The sequence below is a fragment of the Lepidochelys kempii genome, chromosome 12 (assembly GCF_965140265.1).
Source record: "Lepidochelys kempii isolate rLepKem1 chromosome 12, rLepKem1.hap2, whole genome shotgun sequence".
NCBI classification, from domain to species: domain Eukaryota; kingdom Metazoa; phylum Chordata; order Testudines; family Cheloniidae; genus Lepidochelys; species Lepidochelys kempii.
In genome coordinates, this window is record NC_133267.1 from 17,831,999 (window position 1) to 17,855,744 (window position 23,746).

The following is a 23,746-nucleotide window of genomic DNA, read 5'->3' on the forward strand; positions in this document are numbered from 1 at the left end:
ACTGCTCAGGGAGACACAAATTAAAGTAAAACCAATCCAAAAGAAAATATAGAGCTGGTTCAACAAACAAAGGAAAATGTCAACTATCAAAACTAGGAGAGCTAATATCTTTTATTGGACCAACTTCCATTAGCCAAAAGAGACAAGATTTTTGAGCTTACACACAGCTCTTCAGGTATGGGAAAGGAAGAAGAGCTCTATGTAAGCTCATCTTTCTCCATCAGAAGTTGGTCCAATAAAAGATATTACCTTGCCCACCTTGTCTTTCTAATACCTGGGACCAAGACAGCTACACTGACACTACAAACTGCTATCAGAATTGTCAATATTTTGACAAACCAAAGCAGAATTTTTCATAACTTTCTATTCTGTGAAAAGTTTGGGTATTTTGACTTTGTCCTGAAAGAAAAAAGCGTCAAAATATCAATTTCCTGCGTGACAGAAATTTTAATTTTAGACCAACTCTAGTGATATGTGATCTAGTATCTTGTAACATCTGGGAGACGTTTTCATAGATTACAGTGATGCCCTTATAGAGCAACGGAAGTTTATTTGTAAGTGTTCTCTCTCAAATTCTACCACCATGCTACTCATACTATTTGGCGAGAAGAAACATTAGCTACTTTTTTTCTCTGTAAATGACAAAGTCTAATATCTAGAAAGTTACTAGCTCAGTACAAAGAAGCACCATAAATACTATAATAGATAGTACCAAGATAAGGTACAGTTCAAACTACCATTCTGAAGTAAAGATTAGCCATTATTAACCAAAACTGAAATTAACTGAAGTTTCTATTGAAAATGTAACTTTGCCATTATAGTCAAATATCTCTGACAATCACCACAGTTAGCAAGGAAGATGACATAAAAAACAGTGGAATACATGGATTACCATTCTAAACACACCACAGCATAAGTATTTAAATTGTTTTGTGTGCAAGTCATAGGTCTGATGTCAAACACGTTCATGTGCATGTAATCTTAAGAATTTGTATATACAAGTAATGTATGCAATTATCTGTCTTTCCTTCCATAACAGCAAACATAAGGACTTGACGAGTAGCTTTTCTGAAATGTTCAAAATGTGTTAGTTGAAGTTGTTACTGGAATTAAGAAGCCAGATCCCCAGCTGCTGTAAATTGATGTGGTTCTGTTGATGTCAATGAGCTTCTTTAACTTATAGCAGTTAAGGATAAGGCATTAAAGAGTATTCCTTGGATACAAATCAACAGGTTTTTTAACAGGCCATTCTTTGCTTAGGAAAAAGTTAAAAAATAAAGTATTCCAGATGGGAAAGTGAAAACAAAGAATGGACTTAGGTTGGCAGTCTTATAAATCCTAAACTAATGCAAGTCCTTGAGAAGGAGACAGGAGAGCTTTTGCTATGATGAAGCAGAGTTAGGAGAGCGTAAAATTAGTATTCTGTATTTTTAATACCAAAATAAAGCCAAACACAATCCTGCTTTTCACACAATAAAAACAGGGTCCTGTCTTGCTAACTCTCACAATCTGCCATAAGGCGTCCTACTATGTGAAGTCCTTTTGAATCCAACGGGATGCTCATGTGAGTGTCAGCAGTATTGTGGACCCTCAAGAGCCAGTTTTCAGAAAGGATAGTTATTTCTCAAAAACAGTTAATATGGGCATGTGTTTGTGGTCTGCACTTAATGACCTGGCCAAAAAAACAGTTATACTGTGCCAGATGTCTCATGTTATTTAAGGTGCAACAACCCTATTCAATTTAGTAATCTGAATTAAGCCTACGATGACATACCTGAATTACTGCAACACCCTCTTCTCGAGTGCGAGCCTTGACAAATGCAGTGTTGCCCTGGTCATTTCCACTCAGAATGCTGCTATAAAGATCATTCTCTTAGCCTGTCACATGTCCAACATACATAAGTGGCTTGTCTTCACTTTCAAAGCCCTTCACAACATGTCCCCCACCCTATTACCTCTTCTGAGATGTCAACTCCTAGCTCTGATCAGCCCACGATGCCAGCCTCCATTGCCTACTTGTTTTGTGGCTTTTTTGATGCTGCCGCTCATGCTTGGAGGTGCTCTCCCTAAATAGCCACAAACATATTCCACTCATTATTCTAATTCAAATCCCTCTAGCTCTCTGATGCCTACAAAACTTAACCATGATTAGGCTGCTTGTGTGCTGAGCCTAACCTCTCATGCTGACCAATATTGCCTCATTATTTCCTTGAATTCCCATCCGTCTGTCTGTCTGTAGCCACCTGTTGGTGTTTTGTCTTATGGTTAGATCTTAAGATCTTCGGAGCAGCAAATGTCTTTTTGTTCTGTTTGTACAGTGGGGACTAGAGCTCCAAAGTACTATGATAATACAAAAAAACTCAACACATAATAGATGTTTTTGCCCTGCCCTCCTAATTGCATGTTTTAAGGTAGTTTTTAAATTGTGAAAAATACTGTTCTCACATTGAGCAGTACAGATCTATAACTAAATTACAGCCAACTTAACTTCATTCTTTACACATAGTTGCTATAATTATGTTCATAAAGAACTTAGGGCTTGACTAAAGCCAGATTTTACCTACACTGTACTCAACACTATGGGGGAAGAAAAGCGTTTGTGGTTTAGGTTGAACTTCTGCCCATACCCATAGCACATCTGCATATTTTATGCTAATTGTACAAATAAACTATGCTATTATCACCGGAGTCTAATCCTCGCTCATGGACTACAATAATAAAAATACCCTGTCAATAGCAATAATTTGATTTTTTTTCCCCCAGGAACTAAAGCTTTTTAATTTGCAACACACATGTAGGAAATGTAAATGGATATTATGAATTTTAGGAAGTATTAGAAAAGGAAATGTGTACTTGTAAAAATAATAAATCAAAGTTATCTGTTCCACTGAAAATATCACCCATATACTAACAAATTTTTCATGCAAATTGCATAAAATCAGGTAACTTTCATAGTGTATATCTGGATGTGAACTAGGACTTTTCTATGCATCTGTGCTAATTATACTGAAAGACAATATCCAGGAATGAACTGTAGCAAGATAACAAGGTTTATACCTGGGTAAGTAACTATGAAGAAAATTACTACTTCATCTTACAGAGGGGGCATAAAGAGGAAAAAACCCACAGTGCTATCTTAATATAGGTTAACTTTTCCAAATGAGACTTACTGGAAGAACAAGGCCTCTTAGTGTAATTTCTCCAGTCATTGCTACATCTGAACGCACCAGCCTCCCACTGAAAAGTGAGGCAAGACAGGTTACTATGGTAACTCCAGCAGATGGTCCATCTTTTGTGACGGCTCCAGCTGGGAAGTGCAGATGGATGTCAGTGTTGTCAAGGAGATCAAAACTTCCAGAAGCTTAAAGAAAAAAAAGAATGGTTTTGAATGTGGAAAGTTCAAACCTGTGTTGTTCCTGGTCTTTGTTCTAAAAAGGCACGGGAGAACTAGAATTATTAGCAAATGCATTATATGAAAACAGTATACTTAAAAATGGGGGGGGGAGGGTGGAGCACCCTGAAAACACCCTCCCCCGCCCGTGAAAACACTACCTTGCCCCACGAAAATCTAAACTTTCCTAGGCCAAAGGTGGCTTGCTATCTATATTAAACAGGATAAAAATCTAGGATTTTCTGGAAAAAAAAAACCTAGATATTTTTAAGGCCTAAACTTATTACAATCTCTTAAAACACTTAAGTAGAAATAAATATACTGAATCCATGAGCTTTCATCAAAAATTTTGAGTTAAAGGCTGATTTTCTATATAAAGAATTAATCAGGAGTAAAATATCTAACTTTTGAGGTCAAGCATTATAAATTGCATAATAGCCATATATCATAGTAAGGGCTTGATCCTGTGGGGTACCCAGGGACTGTGCCACTGGGTTCAGGAGACTGGCAAAGTCATCACCGGCAGTGGGACCTGGCCTCTGACTCCGAGCGACACTTTCATGTATCTCATCAGGATCATCCACTGAGCCTACGTGGGTGGTCTAAACCTTCTATTTCATAGCTTCTCCCTACCTGAGCTCTGATTGGCTTATTTTACAATATAAAAGAAAGTCACTAGCAAAGCACCTGGAACCAGAGTTTGTTGAAGCGCAAAACCAGCTTTTGACAGCAATAGCCTCTTCTGCAGGCACAAAAAGAATATTTTCTTCATTTATTCAAAGTTGAAAAATCAACTGGAAGTTGAAAAAGTAGGAAAATCACTTCTTTTTCACTTCCAATCAATAAAAATGAGGGAGGGCATGACATCTGCTAGTTTTAAAAGTTTGAAGGACAGCCTAAATAACTTAGAAGACTGTTTCATTTTCAAGAAACATAGGCAAGTAGGAACTCCAGCTCCAGTCACTTTCATTTAGGCATATCTGAAAATTTTCCCAGGCTGACTTGAAACAATCAGTTTAATTCACTGACTAAAGTAATACCTCTGTTTGATAACAAATCATTTAGCTGTAGATGTGTACCACCTTTTGAGAAGAGAAATTTAGGTGTCCAAAACAGTTAAGGTTGTTTTGTTTAATAAAAATAAATTCTGTCCTGTTCTGTGTTTAATTAAATTCCAGTTACCATTCTAATTCAGCGCAACACAAACCATGAACAAAAAGTTAATTATCTAATATATAAGCAATAATATATCATTCACTTTTTCTAATATACTAAAATTGTACAATTAATAAGAATCTGAAAATATTAAGCTATAAAAGTGCTTAAATAAATGTATATAGTTATAGCATATCCTCTTAGCTAGCAAAAAAATGAACCAAATCTAGTGTAAAGGCTGTAAAGTGTAGTTCAAGTCTACTTAGCTGTAAATCAACATGTTTGAATGGTTATAACAACTAATGAGAAAAAGCACCTTGTTTTAGAAAATAACTGAACAAATGGAAAAAATTATTAAAATCATTTAAATCGAGACATTTCACTTAATTTAAAATTGCCTTCATATAAATCAATCCACCCTGATACTAAATTCCTAGACAAAAAATATAGTCAAGAATGAATTAAGATTGTAAATAGTTCTACTTACAAAAATTTTTAAATGTTAGAAGTCAGGAAATTCAGAGCATTGGTTAAAACTCAAACATTTAAAAGTCAGGAAACTAGAACATGGAATCAGTAAAGGACTAATAATTTCTGGAAATAGTTATAGGTTCAAAATAAACCTTGATTGTAATCTGTACCCCAACCATCTTTCAACTATGGACCAGAGACTTCACAACTCCAGAGAAAATGGCTTGTGTACCTGTAAACTAATCTCACCCTTTATGAAGATCTGAATGAAGTCTACATTTTCCCCTTGCCCTTCTGGTATAGGACACAGAACACCATCTCTTATTATCAATAGAGCTCTGCTTCTATTTACCACTCTACCTGATATACCCTCTAAAGATTGTGTGTTGTAGCCAAGCTAGAAATTGTTCATTTGGTCCTTGGATGCTCTGCTGAAACTACCAACAGGAGGTCTGTTAGTCCTGTTTATTATGTTGGTTTTTACTATTTGGCTACTCAGCTCCCCAGAACAACAGATCACCAAACCATGCTGCAGTCTTCTAGAACTTTTGATTTTTTTGATTAAATCATACAAGATTTAAAACTCATTTTCATACTAAAGTCTTTTTTCAGGCTATTGATGGATAAAAGATGCTTGTGCTTCACAGTTTAATAGTTCTAGTACAGCCCAAAAAGCCAGTGAAAATGTCTATGCCTACAAGGCTTATTAAACAAAAGTTTTTTTAAAAAAAAACCCTACTTTTTATAGAAATGGTTTCTTTATTTTATAGAACAAAAAGTGTTATTTCTGAAAAATAAACACTGCCCGGAGACATTTAACTCTCAAACACCATAGCACTGGGTTTGCTGACTTAGAACCAGAAAGCAAGCAAATAGTTTAATGATGAAAAGCAAATTAGAAATTTAAAATGGATAGAATTTTAAACATCTAAAGTTTCCTTAAATAAATTAAGTTTCATTAAATTCCTTAAATAACTTAACAAAATACAACACTGAGCTGAATCCTCAGCTGTAGCCAGACCTGGCTAACCATCAGCAGGTAGAGGAGAAACCACAAAAGAACGATTTGTGGCTGGTGTTTTTTTGCTGGTCTCGTTTTCAGCATAGTGTAGAGAGGAGCCTATTTCTCCTTTAAGGTAAATATAATTGTCCTAATGGGTCTTAGATAATCAATTAAATAAGACAACTTTTCATGTAAATCAGCAACCTTTTTGTTATTATAATTCATTATTGAAAAATATAATGGTATATTTTTGGGTCATCACAGAAATATCATAAGCTTTGCATAGGAATTAAAACAATTGTTTATATGCATCTCTTTGGTGAGAGGTTACAACAGGTATTCATCTCTATGTTGCATTAGGCTCATACCAACATTCTTGTTTTGTGTTTTTCACATACCATTAGTTAGCTGGTATTTCTTTGCATTGCTACGCAGCCAGCTAATTGCAAGATGTGCTGACTCCTTCATGACATCCCCCAGCTGTCCAGTTAGAGTAAGCTGACCTTCACCATCCATTTGGCTGGCTTCTACAAACATGATCTCACCTCCTAAAGGAGTCCAAGCCAAGCCTATGGCTACTCCTGGCTGATTCAAACGTTCAGATACCTAAGAGAAAACAACTCAGAGTATAACATGATTTTCAAGAAAGAACAATTCAGCAAGGCTTTGGAAATATTTTCGAAACTCTTAACATTCACAACTTAAAAGTGAAAACTCTTAGAATAACCTAATTTTCTGTGGCAGAGTTTTACTGATGCCTTCAAAGCAACTCCTAAATTTTAGACAGAAAGGCTAAAGGCAAATCTCCAACCTCATATTTAAATTCCACCCTGCAATAATTCTCCCCAAGTGTGAAAATAAGTTACAGTATTAGGGTATGTCAATGGATGCGCTAGCTCTCATCTATGGCATGCAGCTGGTGATCCAGAGTCCGCTTAAATCAATGGGAGTTTTTCCTTTGACTTATTAGACTTTGGATCAGGCCCACTCTGCAAATACTTGGTCCAATTTTTAAACAAGTTCACTTTGACCGTTTTCACCCCTCGTGTCTGCTTTTTATGATTCTACCACCATGAGAGCCTTACCCACATGAACAGTTGTGAAAACCAAATTTCAATCTTGAATATTGCCCCAAAGTTTATTTCAAACAATGTTTTCAAAAGGAACATTTGCAAGTGCTCCTTTATATAGAATGAGCGTATAAATCTAAGGCCACGTCTACACGTACAGTGCTGCAGAGGCACAGCTGCACCGATACAGCTGCACGGCTGCGTCGCATCTGGTGAAGATGCTCTATGCTGACGGGAGAGAGCTCTCCCATCAGCATAATGAGTCCACCTTCGTGAGCGGCAGAAGCTAGGTCAGCAGGAGAAGCTCTCCCACTGACATAGCGCTGCGCACATGGGCACCTACATCCGTGTACTGTATGTACCTCAGCAGAGTGGTTTATTCACACCCCTGAGAGACGTAAGTTATTCCAACATAGGCTGAAGTGCTGAAATAGCCTAAAGAAATACAGATAAATGAAGGCAGCATATGAGTTTCCTTCCCATTTTAACATTTTCCCCCCCTATAGAATGGCAGAGATTGAAAATCATTTGAGTCATGGCTCTGAAAAGGCAGATTATTAACTAAATGCTTTAGATTAGAGAACAGTTTCATTCACAGAGGCAGAAGAGAAGTACCTCAACTGGACTTTTTGTGGCAGGGAGTGGAAAAGTGCTTTTACAACCTGCAGACAAATGGAGTGAAAATTTCCTCAGTGATAGCATGGATGTAACATTTCTACTGGTCCTGATTTCACAGCATACTCCAGTTACATCCTCCTCTTCAAACATAAATACAATGCAAGGAAGGGCATCCACTGTATGGGTCACAAATGCGCTATTCTAAAAATCAAGGTTTTTAAAGCAAACCATTCTTTGTAAAAGTTTGCACACTAGCTAGCCTCTTCCTCCTGCCTTCCTCTGCAAAAAAATCCCAATTATGCCATCAAATACTTAAGGCAAACGTATTTTCTCAGCTGCAGAGTGGTGGAATGAGTTTATTTTGAATGTCAACTATCTACAAAGCACAGATTATTGTTAACCTAACAGTTTTCTTAGGTCTGCTATCCTCCAAGTGTTACCACTACCAAAGATAAACTACACTGTAAACACAGTGAAAATGTAAAGCACTGCACATGGTAAGTGTGAGAGAATATGTCTGTACCAAACTGTCAAATCCATTTTGTTTTGTGTCCGTTTTGTTTTGTGACAATATAGCCATAAATTGCAATCTACATTTTTTAAAAATTCACTACAGTCTTTGTCTTGCTAATACAATCAGTGCTGAGCCAGGTGTTAACCTCCAACATACCACATTAAGAATGGTCTAATTCTGTAAATTTAGTAATGGATTGGCTTCTTTCAAAAATTCTTAGCTTAAAACAATAGTCACTGTCCCAACTCTACCTCCAGGACTTCTTAACATGACTGTGCCTGTTTCAAGGAGTTATGAAGAGAGCATCTCCCCACCTCCTCAACTGATTTCCATTCCTGATAGCATTAAGGCTCTCTGCTGGTTTAATAAAGCAGTGGGTACAGCTCAACACCTTCACTGGCCTCACACAAAACCTTCCATCATGTTCTTTAATCATTTAAGATTAACACAATATAAAATGCTGCTAAAAAGTAAAACTCGAAGTCACCCTTTCAGCATGGCCTGGCATTCTCTTGTTTATCTTACTGAATATTGAACTTTACAGAAAGTTGAGGACTTGTTACAAACATGATAGTGATTAGCATTTCTGAGTCTGATTAAAATACTAGGTTGTTATATGAAAATGCCCATTAATAAATACTGTACTCCATTAAAAAAAAACCACCACCCCCAAACGAAAAACGTAAAGCTTGTAAATAATTTGTACTCTCTTGAACAGCATCCAAAATATTTGGCAGTGGTGAGAAAGCAAACAATTGCTTACACAGTCTGAATTAATGTTGCTCCTCGGTTGATTACCAAGCTAGCCCACTATTGCAATAAGCATGTGCTAAACAAAAGTGCTGGTAAAAGACTGCTTTTTAGTGCCTGGCTTGAGTCACATGACATTGGTGAGGCTTATAACAGGTCATATGGCAGCAATCAGTATCCAGTGTCTGTCACAACTTTAATTTTTTTCTGTTCCTGACTTGTATGTTTAAATTTAATCTATTTATTTGAGGTACATATATGGGATATCTCAGTGCCTCACAATTTTTAATATATTGCTTCTAACAGCACCCTCTTATGGGTCGTAAAGAAATACATTTTACAGATGGCAAACTGAGGCATGAAAAGACAGTGACTTGCCCACAGCTGCACAAGAAGTCTGGGGCAGGGAACTGAACCCATGTTTTTCAAGTCTCAGGCTAGCATCCTAATGATTGGAAAATCCTGCCTCTAAATTTATGACCATAGTTCACAACCTGCCAGGCTCAAATATGATATGCAATGTGGAGAAATACCCTAACTAAAGAACACCAAAAATTATTCATAAAGCAGCTTAAAATGCTGTGAAATTCATCCCTTTAATGTAAACAATTCTTACTGTAACCTTTGTTTTAGGTTTCTGCATTTCTGATGTAAACAACTTTCAACAATAAATAGAATGGACATTAAACTTGTGTAGAAATTTGTAGGGAAATATGGGACTGAAATGAAGGAGATTTGAGAATAATGTTTTTAAATGTTTAATGTGGTAGATATTGAGCTGTCATATAATAATCTAAGAATGCAGCTAGGTAAGAATTTTATAAACCCTATATGCGACCTGGTCAGTGACTAGAACATTCTGACGCACACAAACGGGCGGGGGGAAGCTATTGATTTTGAAGATCCTATTTCATGTCTCCAGCAAAATTGTAAACCCTAATTTTCCCAGACGAGGAACTTGGAAATCAAAGAACAACAAACAGTTAAAAAGTCTCTCTCAGGAGACCCTTCCCAAGATCCTTCCCTACCCTGCCAGTTTGTAGTCTGTGTTGTAAAAGCAGCCTGGCCTTAATGAGGCCAGTCTATTCTAGATACTGGTCCTGCCCAGAAAAGGTGAAACACACCTTGAAGATGACTTTCAAGGAGACAGCCATCAAGGCCCATCAACTGTCTCTCAACTATTGATCCATCCACAAGACCAATGAACTGTCTACAAGGAAGTCTGGCTGGGGGGAGGGGCTGGAGTACCTCAGCTTTGGCACATGGCCAAAAGGATCTATGGTTTTATTTAAGGGGGAATGTTCCCTGTGAAAGGGGATCATCCACCACCACGTGCCAGAAGACTGGCCTGGAGAGTGTGCCTTATATACCCAGGTCTAGGAACAGTGAGCATATGAGATTCAGCAGTTGGGTCTACTGGACTGGGCTAGGTTGTGACACTAAAGCTATATTTACAAACTTCTGCTAGTATTACCTGTTGGTCATGAGCGAGCAGAGGTGTGATCCATGACCAACAGCTCTGCTGGCAGAAGTCTGTGATTTAGATGCAGCCATACTGGCAAAACTGCACTTTTACTGGGATAGCTTGTTTCATTTATGCGGGGTGGTTTTACTATTTTGGTACAAAGTGCAGCTATGCCGGTATACCCATACCACTAAAGCACACCTAGCGTGGGCATAGCCTAAGTATTCTAGCCTTCCTCAGATGCTTCCCTAGAAACAGCTTCCAAGGCTACCAAAATTCTCAGGTATCTCACAGCTCAAACACAGGCCTACCTTCCTCCAGCCCTATCTGAACAACATGATTTTGATCAGTTTGAGATAAGCATAAGGAAGGGTGTGTTGTACTCCTGTTTATTTTATTGATCAAGGCTCCTCCTACTAAATGGACATCCAAACACAATTAACAATGCAATATTCAGGCAGTAATCCATCCCATCACCGAAGTATAATAAAAACTGAGAATGCAAAGGTTTCTTAATGTTTGGCTTTCATAAGTTCCCTTTCCTGTCTAACAAGTACAAAACAACTTCCTTTCTGCAGTTAAAATGAGTGAACTGTTCATTCTACAGCTAGTGCCAGTGATTACTGGCCAAAAGGATGTGCATGAAAGAAACACAGATCGACACTGCTGCAATTGATGCAGCGGGTGTCGATTTAGTGGGTCTAGTGAAGACCTGCTAAATTGATGGCAGAGTGCTCACCGATCGACTTCAGCTCTCCGAGAAGAGTAAGATAAGTCGACCGGAGTGTGTCTCCCATCAACGCAGCGCAGTGAAGACACCGGGGTAAGTCGACCTACATGACATCGACTCCTGTGACATTGTTCACGTAGCTGGAGTAGCATAACTTAGGTCAACTTATCCCGGTAGTGAAGACAAGCCCAACAGCTGATTCTCACACTGTCTCTCAGAGGGACTGTTCTGCTTGCAGGCCCAGCCGGCTTAGTCATGTGCAGGCAAACACTTATCACATGTGTAAGAATTAAAGTTGGTGTAAGGTAACAAAATGTATTTGAAGCTATTATCCCCTCACAAAAGGGAACTTAAACTCAACATACTCCTTTTCCGTACTTTGAGATTTCTGATTTTGTGTTCTATGCTTTGTCTGTGCTGCAAGACACTTAGTACCACACTACATTTGACCCATAGCCATAGATTTTCTTAATGTTTACTTTATTTTTCAGTTTGATGGCTCAGATGTGAAAGCTGTAACTGCGATACTCGAGACTGGCTCCTGAATTATATCCTGCTTGCTATGCAAAGTGGCAGGATGGAAGATCAGAGGGCACAGTGCTTTTGGACTTGGGCAAGACATTAAGCTGTTTGCATTTATTCACAGATCAAGTGATTTAGTTAGAACTTTTTTTTAAAAAAAAAAAGAATGTTGTTTGTACATAAGAGACTTGATTTTGCTTATATGGCATTCTTAAAAGTCTCTAGGATCATTTAATCTACTAAAAACTCTAAAAGACTTATTGCCTAATAGAAGCCACAATGACCAATCCCTGGAATTTGCTTTAGCTACAGTATGCGTTTTTCTCATCACATATTAGAGTATTAAACAAACATCTGTTCACCCAGAGTAGTAAGGAAAGTCCAGTAATAAACAAAACCAAGGATTATTTGAGTTCTGTCTGGTATTGCTCAGGGATAAGTGCCTAACAATGTTCCAATATTTTATTGCTCTTGCTTTGGAGACCAGCTGCCTGACACTCATGCATTTGGGAACCTGTCAGGCCTTTATGCATCTCAGGTAGACTCCTGTATAATGAGCAAGTCCACCCCATAGACTATGCTTTGGCCTACAGAATGGTGCACTGGGCAGGGGGCCAGAACATCACGAGTCTCAATTGTTCTACTGAATCATGTTAATATTTGTGTATTTCATAATCTTCATTCCTGATCAAGGCCTCATACTTGCCTGTTCTCTAAGGCAACGGTATCATTTCCCAATTTCACAAATAAGGTAACAAGAGGTTGTGCAAGGTTACTTAAGGAATATCCAGGAACAGAACCAAGGTCTCTAATAGGACAGACTCCAAGTGTCAGACATTTATCCTTACCATCCTTTGCACTAATTGACAGACTCAGCAGAGGTCAAGAACTGTTCAAGCCTTAAAGGCTGAACTACCCCTGCTATCCTCTGGAGAATCCCCTCACCCAGATTTGGGTAGAGACATGCTGACAGGGCAGTGTGTGAGGGAAGCTTGCCTTGACAGCCTGGTGAATGTCTTCAAGCCATCATCTTTCATCAGCACTAAATCCATACATTCCTCACCTCTACATCTTTTCCTATTCCTTCCTGGTAGGCATTTCTGTGATTTATTCCCTCATTTACCAATGGACAGTCATAGAAGGAGTTTTCCTCTAACTGGGTGAGATTCCCTTCTCCTGCAAAAACCATCACAGCAATAACTGTGCAGGAGGTCAGACCAGATGATCATGACGGTCCCTTCTGATCTTAAGATCAGAGAGTCTATGATGCATTTGTTAGAAAATATCTCCCTTAAAAGTGCCCAGATACAGGAAAAGACCATAGTTTTTTTTTGTTTTTTTTTATCTGCCATCAAATACATTAATTTTTAGATTTGTGTACCACTAATGAAGTGGGACTCTATACTTTCACGGCACCACGGCGTTCCACTTCCAAGCACAATTGCTCTACCTGCTTCTGGGCTGAAGAGCATTGTACCACTCTATCCTCACTCATGTTATGTTCACAGAAAAGACTAGCGAGTTTTTAATGCGGTATTGATAATGTTTCACTTGCTACTGTTTCACTGTTATGATTCTTCCAAAGCCTCATTACACGATTTGTTTCAAATCTGTAATTAGGCAATTTTGACACCCTAGGAAATGTAGGTTTTGTTCTTTAAAATAACCCGCAAAGATAATTGTGTGTTGTGAATTAACCTTATGATTATGAACAGAGGGCTATGGAATCCACAGCCCAAAGTTAGGCACGTAGACTCCCTATACAACACATGGCGGGGTGTGTGTGTGTGTGTGGAATGAATATAGTCCAGTGGGTAGGGCAATCACCACGTTCAAACGCCCTCTCTAAATCAGATAGAGGGGGGAATTGAATCCAGATCTCCCACATCTCAAGATTATAAGGGAGATCTCCTCCTCACCCTTCCCCTCACCCCCAAACATCCACTGGGCTGTTTTGTGGGAGTTTAGGCAGCCTCTGAAAATGCCTACCAAATTGAGCCCCAGAGGTGAGAAGTGTGGCAATGCTGTTGGGGCTTAGGCATGAGATAAGTGCCTGGATGCCCAGACTGAAGCAGCTGTGCACCTGCTCACTGTCATAACCCTAGGTACCTAAGGGACTTTAATGGTTGAAATCAGGTGCCTAGGAACTTCAGGTGCCTACAGAGTTAAGCAGCAGCTGAGGCTCTCAGTGGCACCTTGAGCACCTACATCCAACACTAAGTTTGAAGATTTAGCCTTCTGTCCCTTTCTATTGGGAGAGCTCAGCATAAAATTATAGGATTAATTTATTAAAAAGGTCTCAATCCAAGGTATTTACCCTTGGGGAAGGCAGATTAGTCCAATCACCTTAAGTGTTCAATTCCTCCCTGCTTGATCCACTACAACTAAGTACTGACATGACAATCATCTTCATTGTGTCTTGATTTTAGCTAATTATATATGGCGGAATGCAGGTCAGAGGTGAAGCTCTCAAGAGGTTGATATAGAGAGAAATGACACTCTGTGCAGGCTGCAAAAAAGAAAAACAAATGGAACCCAGCCTTCTTTGGGATGAGGGCTACGCTTTTCATTAGAAAGAGAATCACTTGGCCATTTGAGGAAGTTCATTAAAAAGAGAATGTGAGGAAATTCATTAGAAGAGAGACACAAGATCATCTTTGGAATTAAACACACACAAAATTCACATGACCAAAAGTGTTTTGAAATATTCTGGAACCCATTAATATTTATGTACCACAAGATACTTATACAATTACCAGCCAACACAATTTGTTATCCTGGAAGCGGATCACCCTTAGGTTATGCCTACCAACAGCTAGTTATAGAAACAGTAACTGACGTATTGCTCAGGGATAAATTCACTAGTAATACATGAGAGAGAGAGAGAGAGAGAGAGAGAGAGGGGTCTCCGAGTGCTTAGAAGCTTAAGGCTTTGCCTGGCTTCATCTCTATTGCTATATATGCCATTTGCTTTGGATCCCTGACTGCCAAGTATGTCAAAAATGTTTACATGCAAATAGTGGCACTTGCATATTTGTACATGGAGAATTAGAAACAAGGTTTAAAACTTTGACATGTAATATTTATCCCTGAAGAACAATTAAAATATTTGGGAAAATGTGACAAATTAGCAAAAACAGTATGCAAACAGGTGTATTCCTTTTCCCAGTTGAACAACCTCTTCTAGAACTATTTCCAAATTGAGATAACTGAGAGAACTGATGAAAGTCATAAATCAAAATGCTGGGATCTCTTTTTTTTTTTGGTCTGTAACCTGAATAAAGAATACAAAGAAATGCAACCATTTTGAAAGGATTGAAGAGCCACTCTTCTTGATGGGAAACTGGTGTGTAGCTATGTGTGTATGTGTAATGAACTTTTGTTGGGATACACAGAGAGAGTGTCCTTGTTGACACTGCAGTATTTAAAGCCATCGTTTAGTTTTATCCCCAAATTTTTATAACTATGAAATCTTCACTAGCAACAGAGCAGACTTGTCCAGTCAGTGATCACCATTTGTATAGATCAGAGCTTTGCCTAGGCTTTGAATCCCTTGAATATTTAAATCCATGGGTCACTGTAATAGCTTTAGAAATATCTGCACTTAGAGCATTAAAATTCAAGTAATACTCAGGTGATCCCTTCAGATTCTACCCTTAAGACCAAATTTTCAGTGGTCAAAATACATCTGTATAATTAAGAAGATGATATAAAATGTTCTTTACTTGAAAGACCCTTCTTATATTTCACTCATTTCTTGTTTCAAAAAGCAACAGGATCCAAGGAAAGACAGCACAAGCAATTCCTGTAAAAGCTGTAGACAACATTACAAATAATTTGATGGCCACTTACAATTAAACACAGTCATATCAACACTAGGTGAGAAATTTGAAAGGCACCATCTTAAATCAAACACTCTCAAATTGTCATCTGCCCAAATTCTATAGCTGGGGTTGGCATGGAGATTGCTGTGGGACTGAAATGAAAGGATGGAGACTGCTGAAAGGCAAATGATTTTGATTTAACGAGCAAGTTCCTCTACTTCCTACTTCCCAATGTGCAAGTGCAGAGGTCAAAATTCCTAATATGAGCTTATCCCACCAAAGACAGATATAAATTTACATTATTACCCAGCATTTCGCTTTGAGTCCTCCTCCCTTCCCCCAAATTCTCTCAGCTTTCCCTGCTACCATTAATCACTTTTTCATCATCCTTTCTGACACATTCAATCCCATTGTTTCCTCCTCTTTACCAGTCTCCTCATTTCCTTTCTCTCCATTACTACCAATCTCTTCATCCCTGACAGGTTTACACTCTGCACTCCCACAGCTCGATCCCAAACAATTAACTCATTTTCCTCCCCAGTCCATGCATCCCCAGCTGCCTCTTTCTCTTCCAAATCCCTTCACAGTCTGGCCCTCCCATCGCAGAGAGAGGAAACTTCAGGGACAAGCTACTAGAAGCAAGCATTTCACATCCCATTAGTCTCCCGTGGACTTTTATTCCTTATTGGTTCATTGCACCCTACTCCAGAATTAAGGAAACAAACATGGCTCTCTGCATCAGCAACTGTTTTACTCTCCTGTGGTACTAGATGCTGATTTATGGAGTACTACAGCCACCATTTGCTGATCAGTAAAAGACAGTTACCTTTTCCGTAACAGGTGTTCAAGATGTGTTGCTCATGTCTATTCCACAATAGGTGTGTGTGCTTGCTATGTGCACCGGTGCCAGAAGTTTTCCCCCTAGCAGTACCGGGGGGGGCGGGGTGCCCCCCCCGCGACCCCTGGAGTGGCGTCTGCCTGGCATGGTATAAAAGGAGCTGCGCACTCCCCCCACTCTCAGTTCCTTCTTGCCAGACAACTCCGACAGAGAGGAAGGAGGATGGGATGTTGAATAGACATGAGCAACACATCTTGAAGAACACCAGTTACGGAAAAGGTAACTGTCTTTTCTTCGAGTGATTGCTCATGTGTATTCCACAATAGGTGATTCCAAGCTATATCTGTTGGAGGTGCGTAGAAGTTCACAAGTTTCCAGGACAGAGGACAGCCCTGCCGAACCCGGCGTCATCCCTGGTTTGGGGGATGACTGCATATTAAGAGGGGAACGTGTGAACCGAAGACCACGTGGCTGCCCTACAAATGTACTGGATGGGGATGTGGGCCACAAAGGCAGCAGACGAAGCCTGCACCCAAGCCAAGTGTGCCTTCACAATGGGTGGCTCAGAACCTGCCAGCTCAGAACAGGAACAGATGCACAAAGTGATCCGATTGGAAAGCCGCTGAGTGTAAATCGGCTGGCCCCTCGCGCGCTCAGCTGAGGTGACGAACAGTTGAGAGGACTTTCTGAACGGCTTGGTCCGCTCGAGGTAGAAAGCCAGAGCCCGCTGCACATCGAGCGTGTGGAGACAGCGCTCCTCGCTCGACATGAGAGTCTTGGGGCAGAGGACCACTAGAAAAAAATGTCCTGACCCATGTGGTAGGGGGAGACCATCTTCCGGAGGAACGCTGGACCTTGTCTTTATGAAAGACTGTGTACGGCAGCTTGGAGGTCAGAGCCCTAAGCTCCGAGACTTGCCTGGCCGACGTGATTGCAACCAGGAACACCACCTTCCACGAGAGAAGAGACCAGGAACACGTGGCCAGTGGTTCAAACAGGGACCCTGTGAGATGAGTCAACACCAGGTTTAGGTCCCACTGCAGGACCGGGGGTCTAGAATACAGAAAAAGATGGTCCAAACCCTAAAGAAACTGGCCAGTCATAGCATGGGAAAATACTGTGTGCCCTTGCACCGGCAGATGGAAGGCCGATATGGCTGCCAGGTGCACCTTGACTGATGAGGGCACCAGGCCCTGGGCCCTCAAGTGGAGGAGGTAATCAAGGATAAGCTGGATCGGGGCGGTCACCGGGGAGACACCCTGGTCCATCGCCCACCTAGAAAACCGAGACCACCTCACCAAAGAAGCGCAGTGAGTGGAGGGCCGTCTACTTTTGAGGAGGACGCACTGAACCTGTTCTGAGCACGCTCTTTCCTCTCCACCTAACAACTGAGCAGCCACGCCGCGAGGTGAAGACCCGCCAGGTTGGGGTGGAGGAGCCGGCCCTGGTCCTGAGAGAGCAGGTCCAGGAGGAGCGGCAGCGGCCACGGCAGTGCTACCACCAGCCCTGTGAGGGTCCCGTACCAATGCTGCCTGGGCCATGCCGGGGCAATCAGGAGGACCTGGGCCTTGTCCATCTCTATCTTCTCCAGGACCCTACTGATTAGAGGGAATGGGGGAAAGGCGTAGAGAAGCCGGCCTGACCAGGACAGGAGAAAGGCATTGGAGATAGCGCCCCTCCCCAGGCCCCCACTGGAGCAGAACCGGGGGCATCGCCAGTTCTGCCGAGTCACGAACAGGTCCACCTGGGGAGTTCCCCACCTTCAGAAGAGCCGGTGGGCCACTTCTGGGTGGAGGGACCACCCATGTTGCGAGGAAAAGTCCCTGCTCAAGCGATCCACCCTCTCATTCTGGGTGCCCGGTAGGTGGAAGGCCTTCAGGTGGATGTCGTGGGCTACACAGAAATCCCACAGCCTGAGGGCTTCACGGCAGAGGATCGGGCCCCGTCTTGCCTGTTGATATAGAACATTGAGGCCGTGTTGTCCATGAGGACCCGATTACCTTGCCCTCCAGGTGCGAGCGGAAGGCCATACACGCCAGCCGCACCACCCTGAGGTCCTTGATGTTTATATGTAAGGTCAGGTCTTGAACCACCGGCCTTAGGTCTGAAAGTTCCTCACATGGGCCCCCCAAACCCAGGTCCGACGCATTGGACACCAGCTCCAACAGCGGGGCCCTGTCCCTGAATAGGACCCCTTGGAGCATATTGTTTGGGGAGGACCACCACCCTAGGGAGGTGATCACAGAGTCCGGCACGGTGAGGACCTTGTCCATCCTGTCCGTGGCCTGGGAGAACTTCGAGGCCAACCAAAGCTGGAGGTGCCTCATGCTGAGTCTGGCGTAATGGACCACGTACGTGCAGGCCGACATGTGACCCAAGAGTTGTAGGCAAACCCTGGCTGTTGTCACCGGGAAACTTGTGACTGAGTCGGTGAGACCCTTCAGGGTCTCGAATCTGTCTGGCAGGAGAGAGGCCTTGGCTGACACTGCGTCCAGGAGTGCCCCGATGAACTCTATGTGTTCGACCGGGACTAACGTGGACTTGGTGTTGTTTACCAACAGGCCCAAGGCGGTGCACTTGTACAGGAGTGCCACGTGATCCCTCACCTGCAACCGGGAGGTGCCCTCAACAAGTCAATCGTGCAGATAGGGAAATATCTGGACCTACCCTCCCTGCCCTGGCTGTCTGAGGTAAGCTGCTACCACCGACATCAGTTTTGTAAACACCCTGGGGGCAGTGGACAGACCAAAACAGGAGGACCATGAACCGGTCCCACCACGAAACAGAGGAAGTTCCTGTGCCCCTCGAATATGTGGATGTGGAAGTATGCATCCGGTAGATCGAGGGCAGCGTACCAGTCCCCGGGATCCAGGGAGGGGATGAGGGAGGCCAGGGAGATCATAGGGAACTTGAGCTTCACCATGTACTGGTTCAGACCTCGGTGGTCCAGGATGGGCCTGAGCACCCCCCTTTGGCCTTCGGGATATGGAAATAATGGGAGTAATATCCCTTGCCCATGAACTCCTCAGTCACTGCCTCTATTGCACCTAGACCTAGGAGCATGCCCATTTCCTGCTCAAGCAGAGCTTCGTGCAAGGGGTCCCCCAAGGGGGACGAGGGGTGGTTGGGTGGGGAGGAAGTAAACTTGAGGGTGTAACCCCGAGAGATGATGGTGAGGACCCATCAGTCCGAGGTTAGCCGCGACCATTCTGGGAGGAAAGCAAACAACCGGTTGAAGAAGGGAAGCTTTATTGTGGGTGGATCCCTGAAGAAGACTGGCGGGGTGCCCCCAAGCGTCCCGTCAAAAATGCCTTTTCCCCGCCTGCTTGCCCTTGGAGGACCCAGGCTGGGGGGAGGCTGAGACTGTCTCTGAGGGAGTCGCTTATAGTCCTGCTGCTTCTTATGGGCGGCCTCGTACTTTGGGAGGGCGGCCTGGGCGGGAGTTTGCTGCGGCTTGAACGTAGGTTTTGCCAGAGCCGGGACATAGAGGCCCAGAGTCTGGAGGGTCGTGCGGGAGTCTTTCATGCCGTGCAGCCTTGTATCTGTTTCCTCCGCAAACAGATCTTTCCCGTAAAACGGGAGATCCTCCAAGGAAGACTGCGCCTCACTGGACAGCCCACAGAGTAAGAGCCATGATGCTCATCTCATGGACACCGCGGAGGCCACTGATCATGCGGCCGTATCTGCAGCATCCGAGGCTGCCTGCAGGGACACCCTAGCGGCCGCTGCCCCTTCCTCCACTAGCTCCTGGAACTCCTTCCTATCATGCTCCTGGAGGGAGTCCTCAAACTTGGGCAGGGAACCCCACAGATTGAATTCGTACCAGCCCAGGAGAGCCTGATAGTTTGCCACTCATAACTGGAAGCTCGAAGATGGATAAACTTTCCTTCTGAAAGAGTCCAGTCTCCGAGAGTCTTTGTTCTTTGGGGTCTGGGCTGGCTGACCCTGCTGTTCCCTGTGATTGACCAACTTGACCACCAGGGAGTTGGGTGCTGGGTGGGTATACAAGTACTCATGCCCCTCAGCAGGTACAAAGTACTTGCGTTCCGCCTTTTTAGAGATGGGGGCCAACAAGGCCGTTGTTTGCCACAGGGCATTTGAAATCTTAGCCACCCCTTCAAGGAGAGGCAAGGCCACCCTCCCCGGTGCCAATGAGGACAACACGTTAAACAGGGAGTCGGAGGGCTCCCCCATCTCCTCCGCCTGGAGGTGGAGGCTTGCTGCCACCCTCTTTAAGAGTTCTTGATGGGCCCTGAAGTCCTCCTGTGGGACGGAGGGGTGCGGGGCCACAATCGCCTCCTCCAGGCAGGGCGAAGAGGCCGGTGCAGTGCTCTGGGTGTCTACCAGCACTGGAGGGTCCTCCACCTGGTCAGACTCCGGGCACGGTGCCAAGGACGCACGTCCCATCACCTCCTTTCTCGGGGGTCTGGAGAGGGAGGCCAACGGTGCTTCTGAAGCTCCGGGGGCTGCACCGGAGGCCATGGTGCCCAATGGTACCATTGGGCCAGCCACGACACTCGGTGCCACTGCACCTGCTGTGGCACTGGCGGGGCCGGCTGTTTGGGTTGGCTGGCCTGGACCATCGAAGGACGGCTATAAATGGAGACCAGGCTGGCGTAAGATCTGCTGCTGGCTCTGGACCGGGAGGAGCAGCGGTGCCGGGATCTACAACTGCCACAGGACCGCGATCTCGCTGTGGAGGACCGGTACCGGCGGTAACAGCTGCTCCGCGAACAGCCTCGATGGGTGGACCTGCGACGGCAAAACACCGGCGATCGACGCCTGGGGCTGCGAGGTCTTGGCAGAGACTTGGAGCAGAACTCCGAGCAGGAATGGTGTCAATGATCGTGCCGTGATTGACTGTGGTAACCTCTCCGAGATGAGGACTGATGGTGACGCCTGACGCGGTCCCGCCAATATTCGCTCCTTGAGGACAAGTGGTGCTGCAAGTCCCGGCCGGATGGAACCCAGACAGACATTCTGGTCAGCGTTGACGGCAATCCACCTGGACTCTGCCCCAAGTGATCGCTGGGCGGTGATCAGCATTGGGAATGTTCCCTCAACCGAGACTGGTACCGGGCTGGAGGCGACTGCAGAGATCCCAGCAGCAGCTTGCCTCTGGAGCACGAGGCCGACATCGGCGGTACTCCAAGCACCAGCATGGACATAACACCCCGGCCATCTGGAGGGCTTCAGGTGTGGATGGCAGCTGGACATCCAGAGAGGCCGGGTTACTCCGCTCAACATGAGTCGGAGGCCTGGGGCCCGGTGGTGATCGAGGACTGCCCGACATGGGCCTAGCCTCTGTCCCAGACTTCCCTCGGAGCCACTGTGAAGAGGGAGTCTTCCTGGCCCTCTGGGCATGCCCCGTGGATGGGGAGCGGTGCCAACTTGTCGATGGCACCGGAGGGTCGCCGGGTACCGACGCCACGGTGCCAGGTACCAGTTCGGAGCAGTGTGTCGGGGTCAGCGCCGACTCCATCAGGATGGATCGAAGCCTAGTGTCCCTTTCTCTTTTGGTCTTAAACGACTTGCAATACGGGTTTCTCCCAAGCAGCGCAAACAGTCTGCGTGCAGGTCACTTCTTGGCATAGAACGCCTACAGGAGCCACACGACTTAAACCCTGGCCCGGGCTCACCAACTAACTCAACTGCTAACTAACTACAGGTACTAATGCTGAACAAACAAACAGTTCTGGGGACGAGCTACAGCAAAGCTGGAGCAGAGCAGTTCTGACACACCTTCACTGGCGGCAAGAAGGAACTGAGGGTGGGGGGACTGCGCAGTTCCCTTGTACTGCACCAGGCAGGCACCACTCCAGGGGTTTGTGGGGGGCTCTCCCTCCTACTGGTACTGCTAGGGGAAAAACTTCCGGCATCGGTGTACGTGGCAAACACGCACACCTACTGTGGAATACACATGAGCAATCACTCGAAGAAGAACATGTAGTCACCTCATAGGACTATTATACACTACCTAACAAGTATACTCATTTATTTTTTCACCTAAAGAAATTCAATCTTGTTGCATGCAGTCCAGATGAAAAGGTGCTTAGGTACAAGGATCATGAAAGGAGGAAACACAGTTCTATCAAAAATACATTTTGATACAAAAATATACAAAATACATCAGGAAAAAAAAAAAACACACCCTACACAAAATCAGTCACTAGCGATGGAATCACTATGGACAAAAATATTTTAAGTGAAAAGTAAGAAGCTGCCAGACAAAGAAAAATGAAAGACTGTTACCTCCATTTCATATATAGGTGGCCCCAGGATATCTTTTAAGGCATGGAAATCAATTAATATCGGCATTTCAGGTGGCAGAGCCAGATCGGGTGTGTCACTGATTGATTCAGTTTTTGCATCTTCTGAGACATGCTCTCTGCAATCTAAGAAAAGAAAAGCTCACTTAGGGTTTGTAATAGTATTTCTTAACACACAGATGCAATTCTTTATTACCACAGAAGAAAACACACTCAAAAGATCAGGATAATTAAAAGAAGTTTATAAACAAACCTAAAACATTTAAGTCTTTCAAAAATATGCACTTGTTAGATGATAAAATATTCAAGACAAGATTATGTGTGCTCCAATTTTACTATTATGCTTAAACAATCAGAGTTATTTTAGTAGCTTAGAAGGGATAATGTTAACTCAGACATGAGGATGGGAGATAAGGAGTAATGTTGACCTACAAATTATTTCTTAAAACTAGGTTGTTTAAAATAGTAAGCCATTTAGTTATTGCATCCACAGAACAAAATGAACAAAGTTTGCTTTGGGATTTACATTCTCCCTCAGATACATGCATGCATGGTCTTTGTAAGGTCTGATCATAGTTAGTATACCATTATCTAGAAACAGATGCTCTGCATGTGGAAATAACATGCTTATAGTTATGTCTTTTGCTAGTATTTTGTAAATATGGTCAACATTGCATAGTATTGCACTCTTTTTGAAAGGGGCCAAGGACTTGAATATTTAATTGGCAACACTCAGAATAAGTTCTATAAAATAAAGCAACAGTACTTGGACTATGCCTGTCAGCAACCACTGGCTGGAAATGACAGTGGAAGATTAGTGCTATCAACTCTGTGCCTTCAAGACATGAACAAGCTGTTAATTATTTTTAGCAGATGTATAATTTGGTCTTTTTTTTTTTTTTTAAGAGACTAAATATTCAGGGAGCATAAGCACAGCTTGTTTTTGTCCTAAGTCAAGATATTTTAGTCAAAGATTCCCCCCCCCAAGCAAATATATGATTGCCACCTGAGTATTTCCGCCTGCTTTTACTCTACCTAGTTCTCTGTATACAGCTGAGGCATACACAGAGGCTTCTTGTAAACAAATCAGTAGTAAATTGCTAAGGCCATCTGCCTTATTAAAAAA

At 43.2% G+C, this 23,746-nt stretch overlaps 1 protein-coding gene across 4 annotated transcripts in view; it reads right to left on the reverse strand.

The window, feature by feature from the left end:
* LONP2 (lon peptidase 2, peroxisomal) overlaps positions 1 to 23,746 on the reverse strand; it is a 114,594-nt gene that overhangs the window by 28,656 nt on the left and 62,192 nt on the right. For 3 of the 4 annotated variants that reach the window (XR_012154484.1, XM_073307718.1, XM_073307717.1), the window contains exons 12-14: positions 22,604 to 22,746; positions 6,419 to 6,626; positions 3,171 to 3,361 (exon numbers count right to left, since the gene is read on the reverse strand). Coding sequence is in view for 2 of the 4 variants with exons in the window: in XM_073307718.1 (XP_073163819.1) it covers positions 3,171 to 3,361; positions 6,419 to 6,626; positions 22,604 to 22,746 (542 nt within the window). In the remaining 2 variants the exon portion in view is untranslated. Of the gene's footprint in view, positions 1 to 1,774; positions 2,067 to 3,170; positions 3,362 to 6,418; positions 6,627 to 22,603; positions 22,747 to 23,746 lie in introns of all 4 variants that reach the window. The other variant, XR_012154483.1, reaches the window with a different exon arrangement.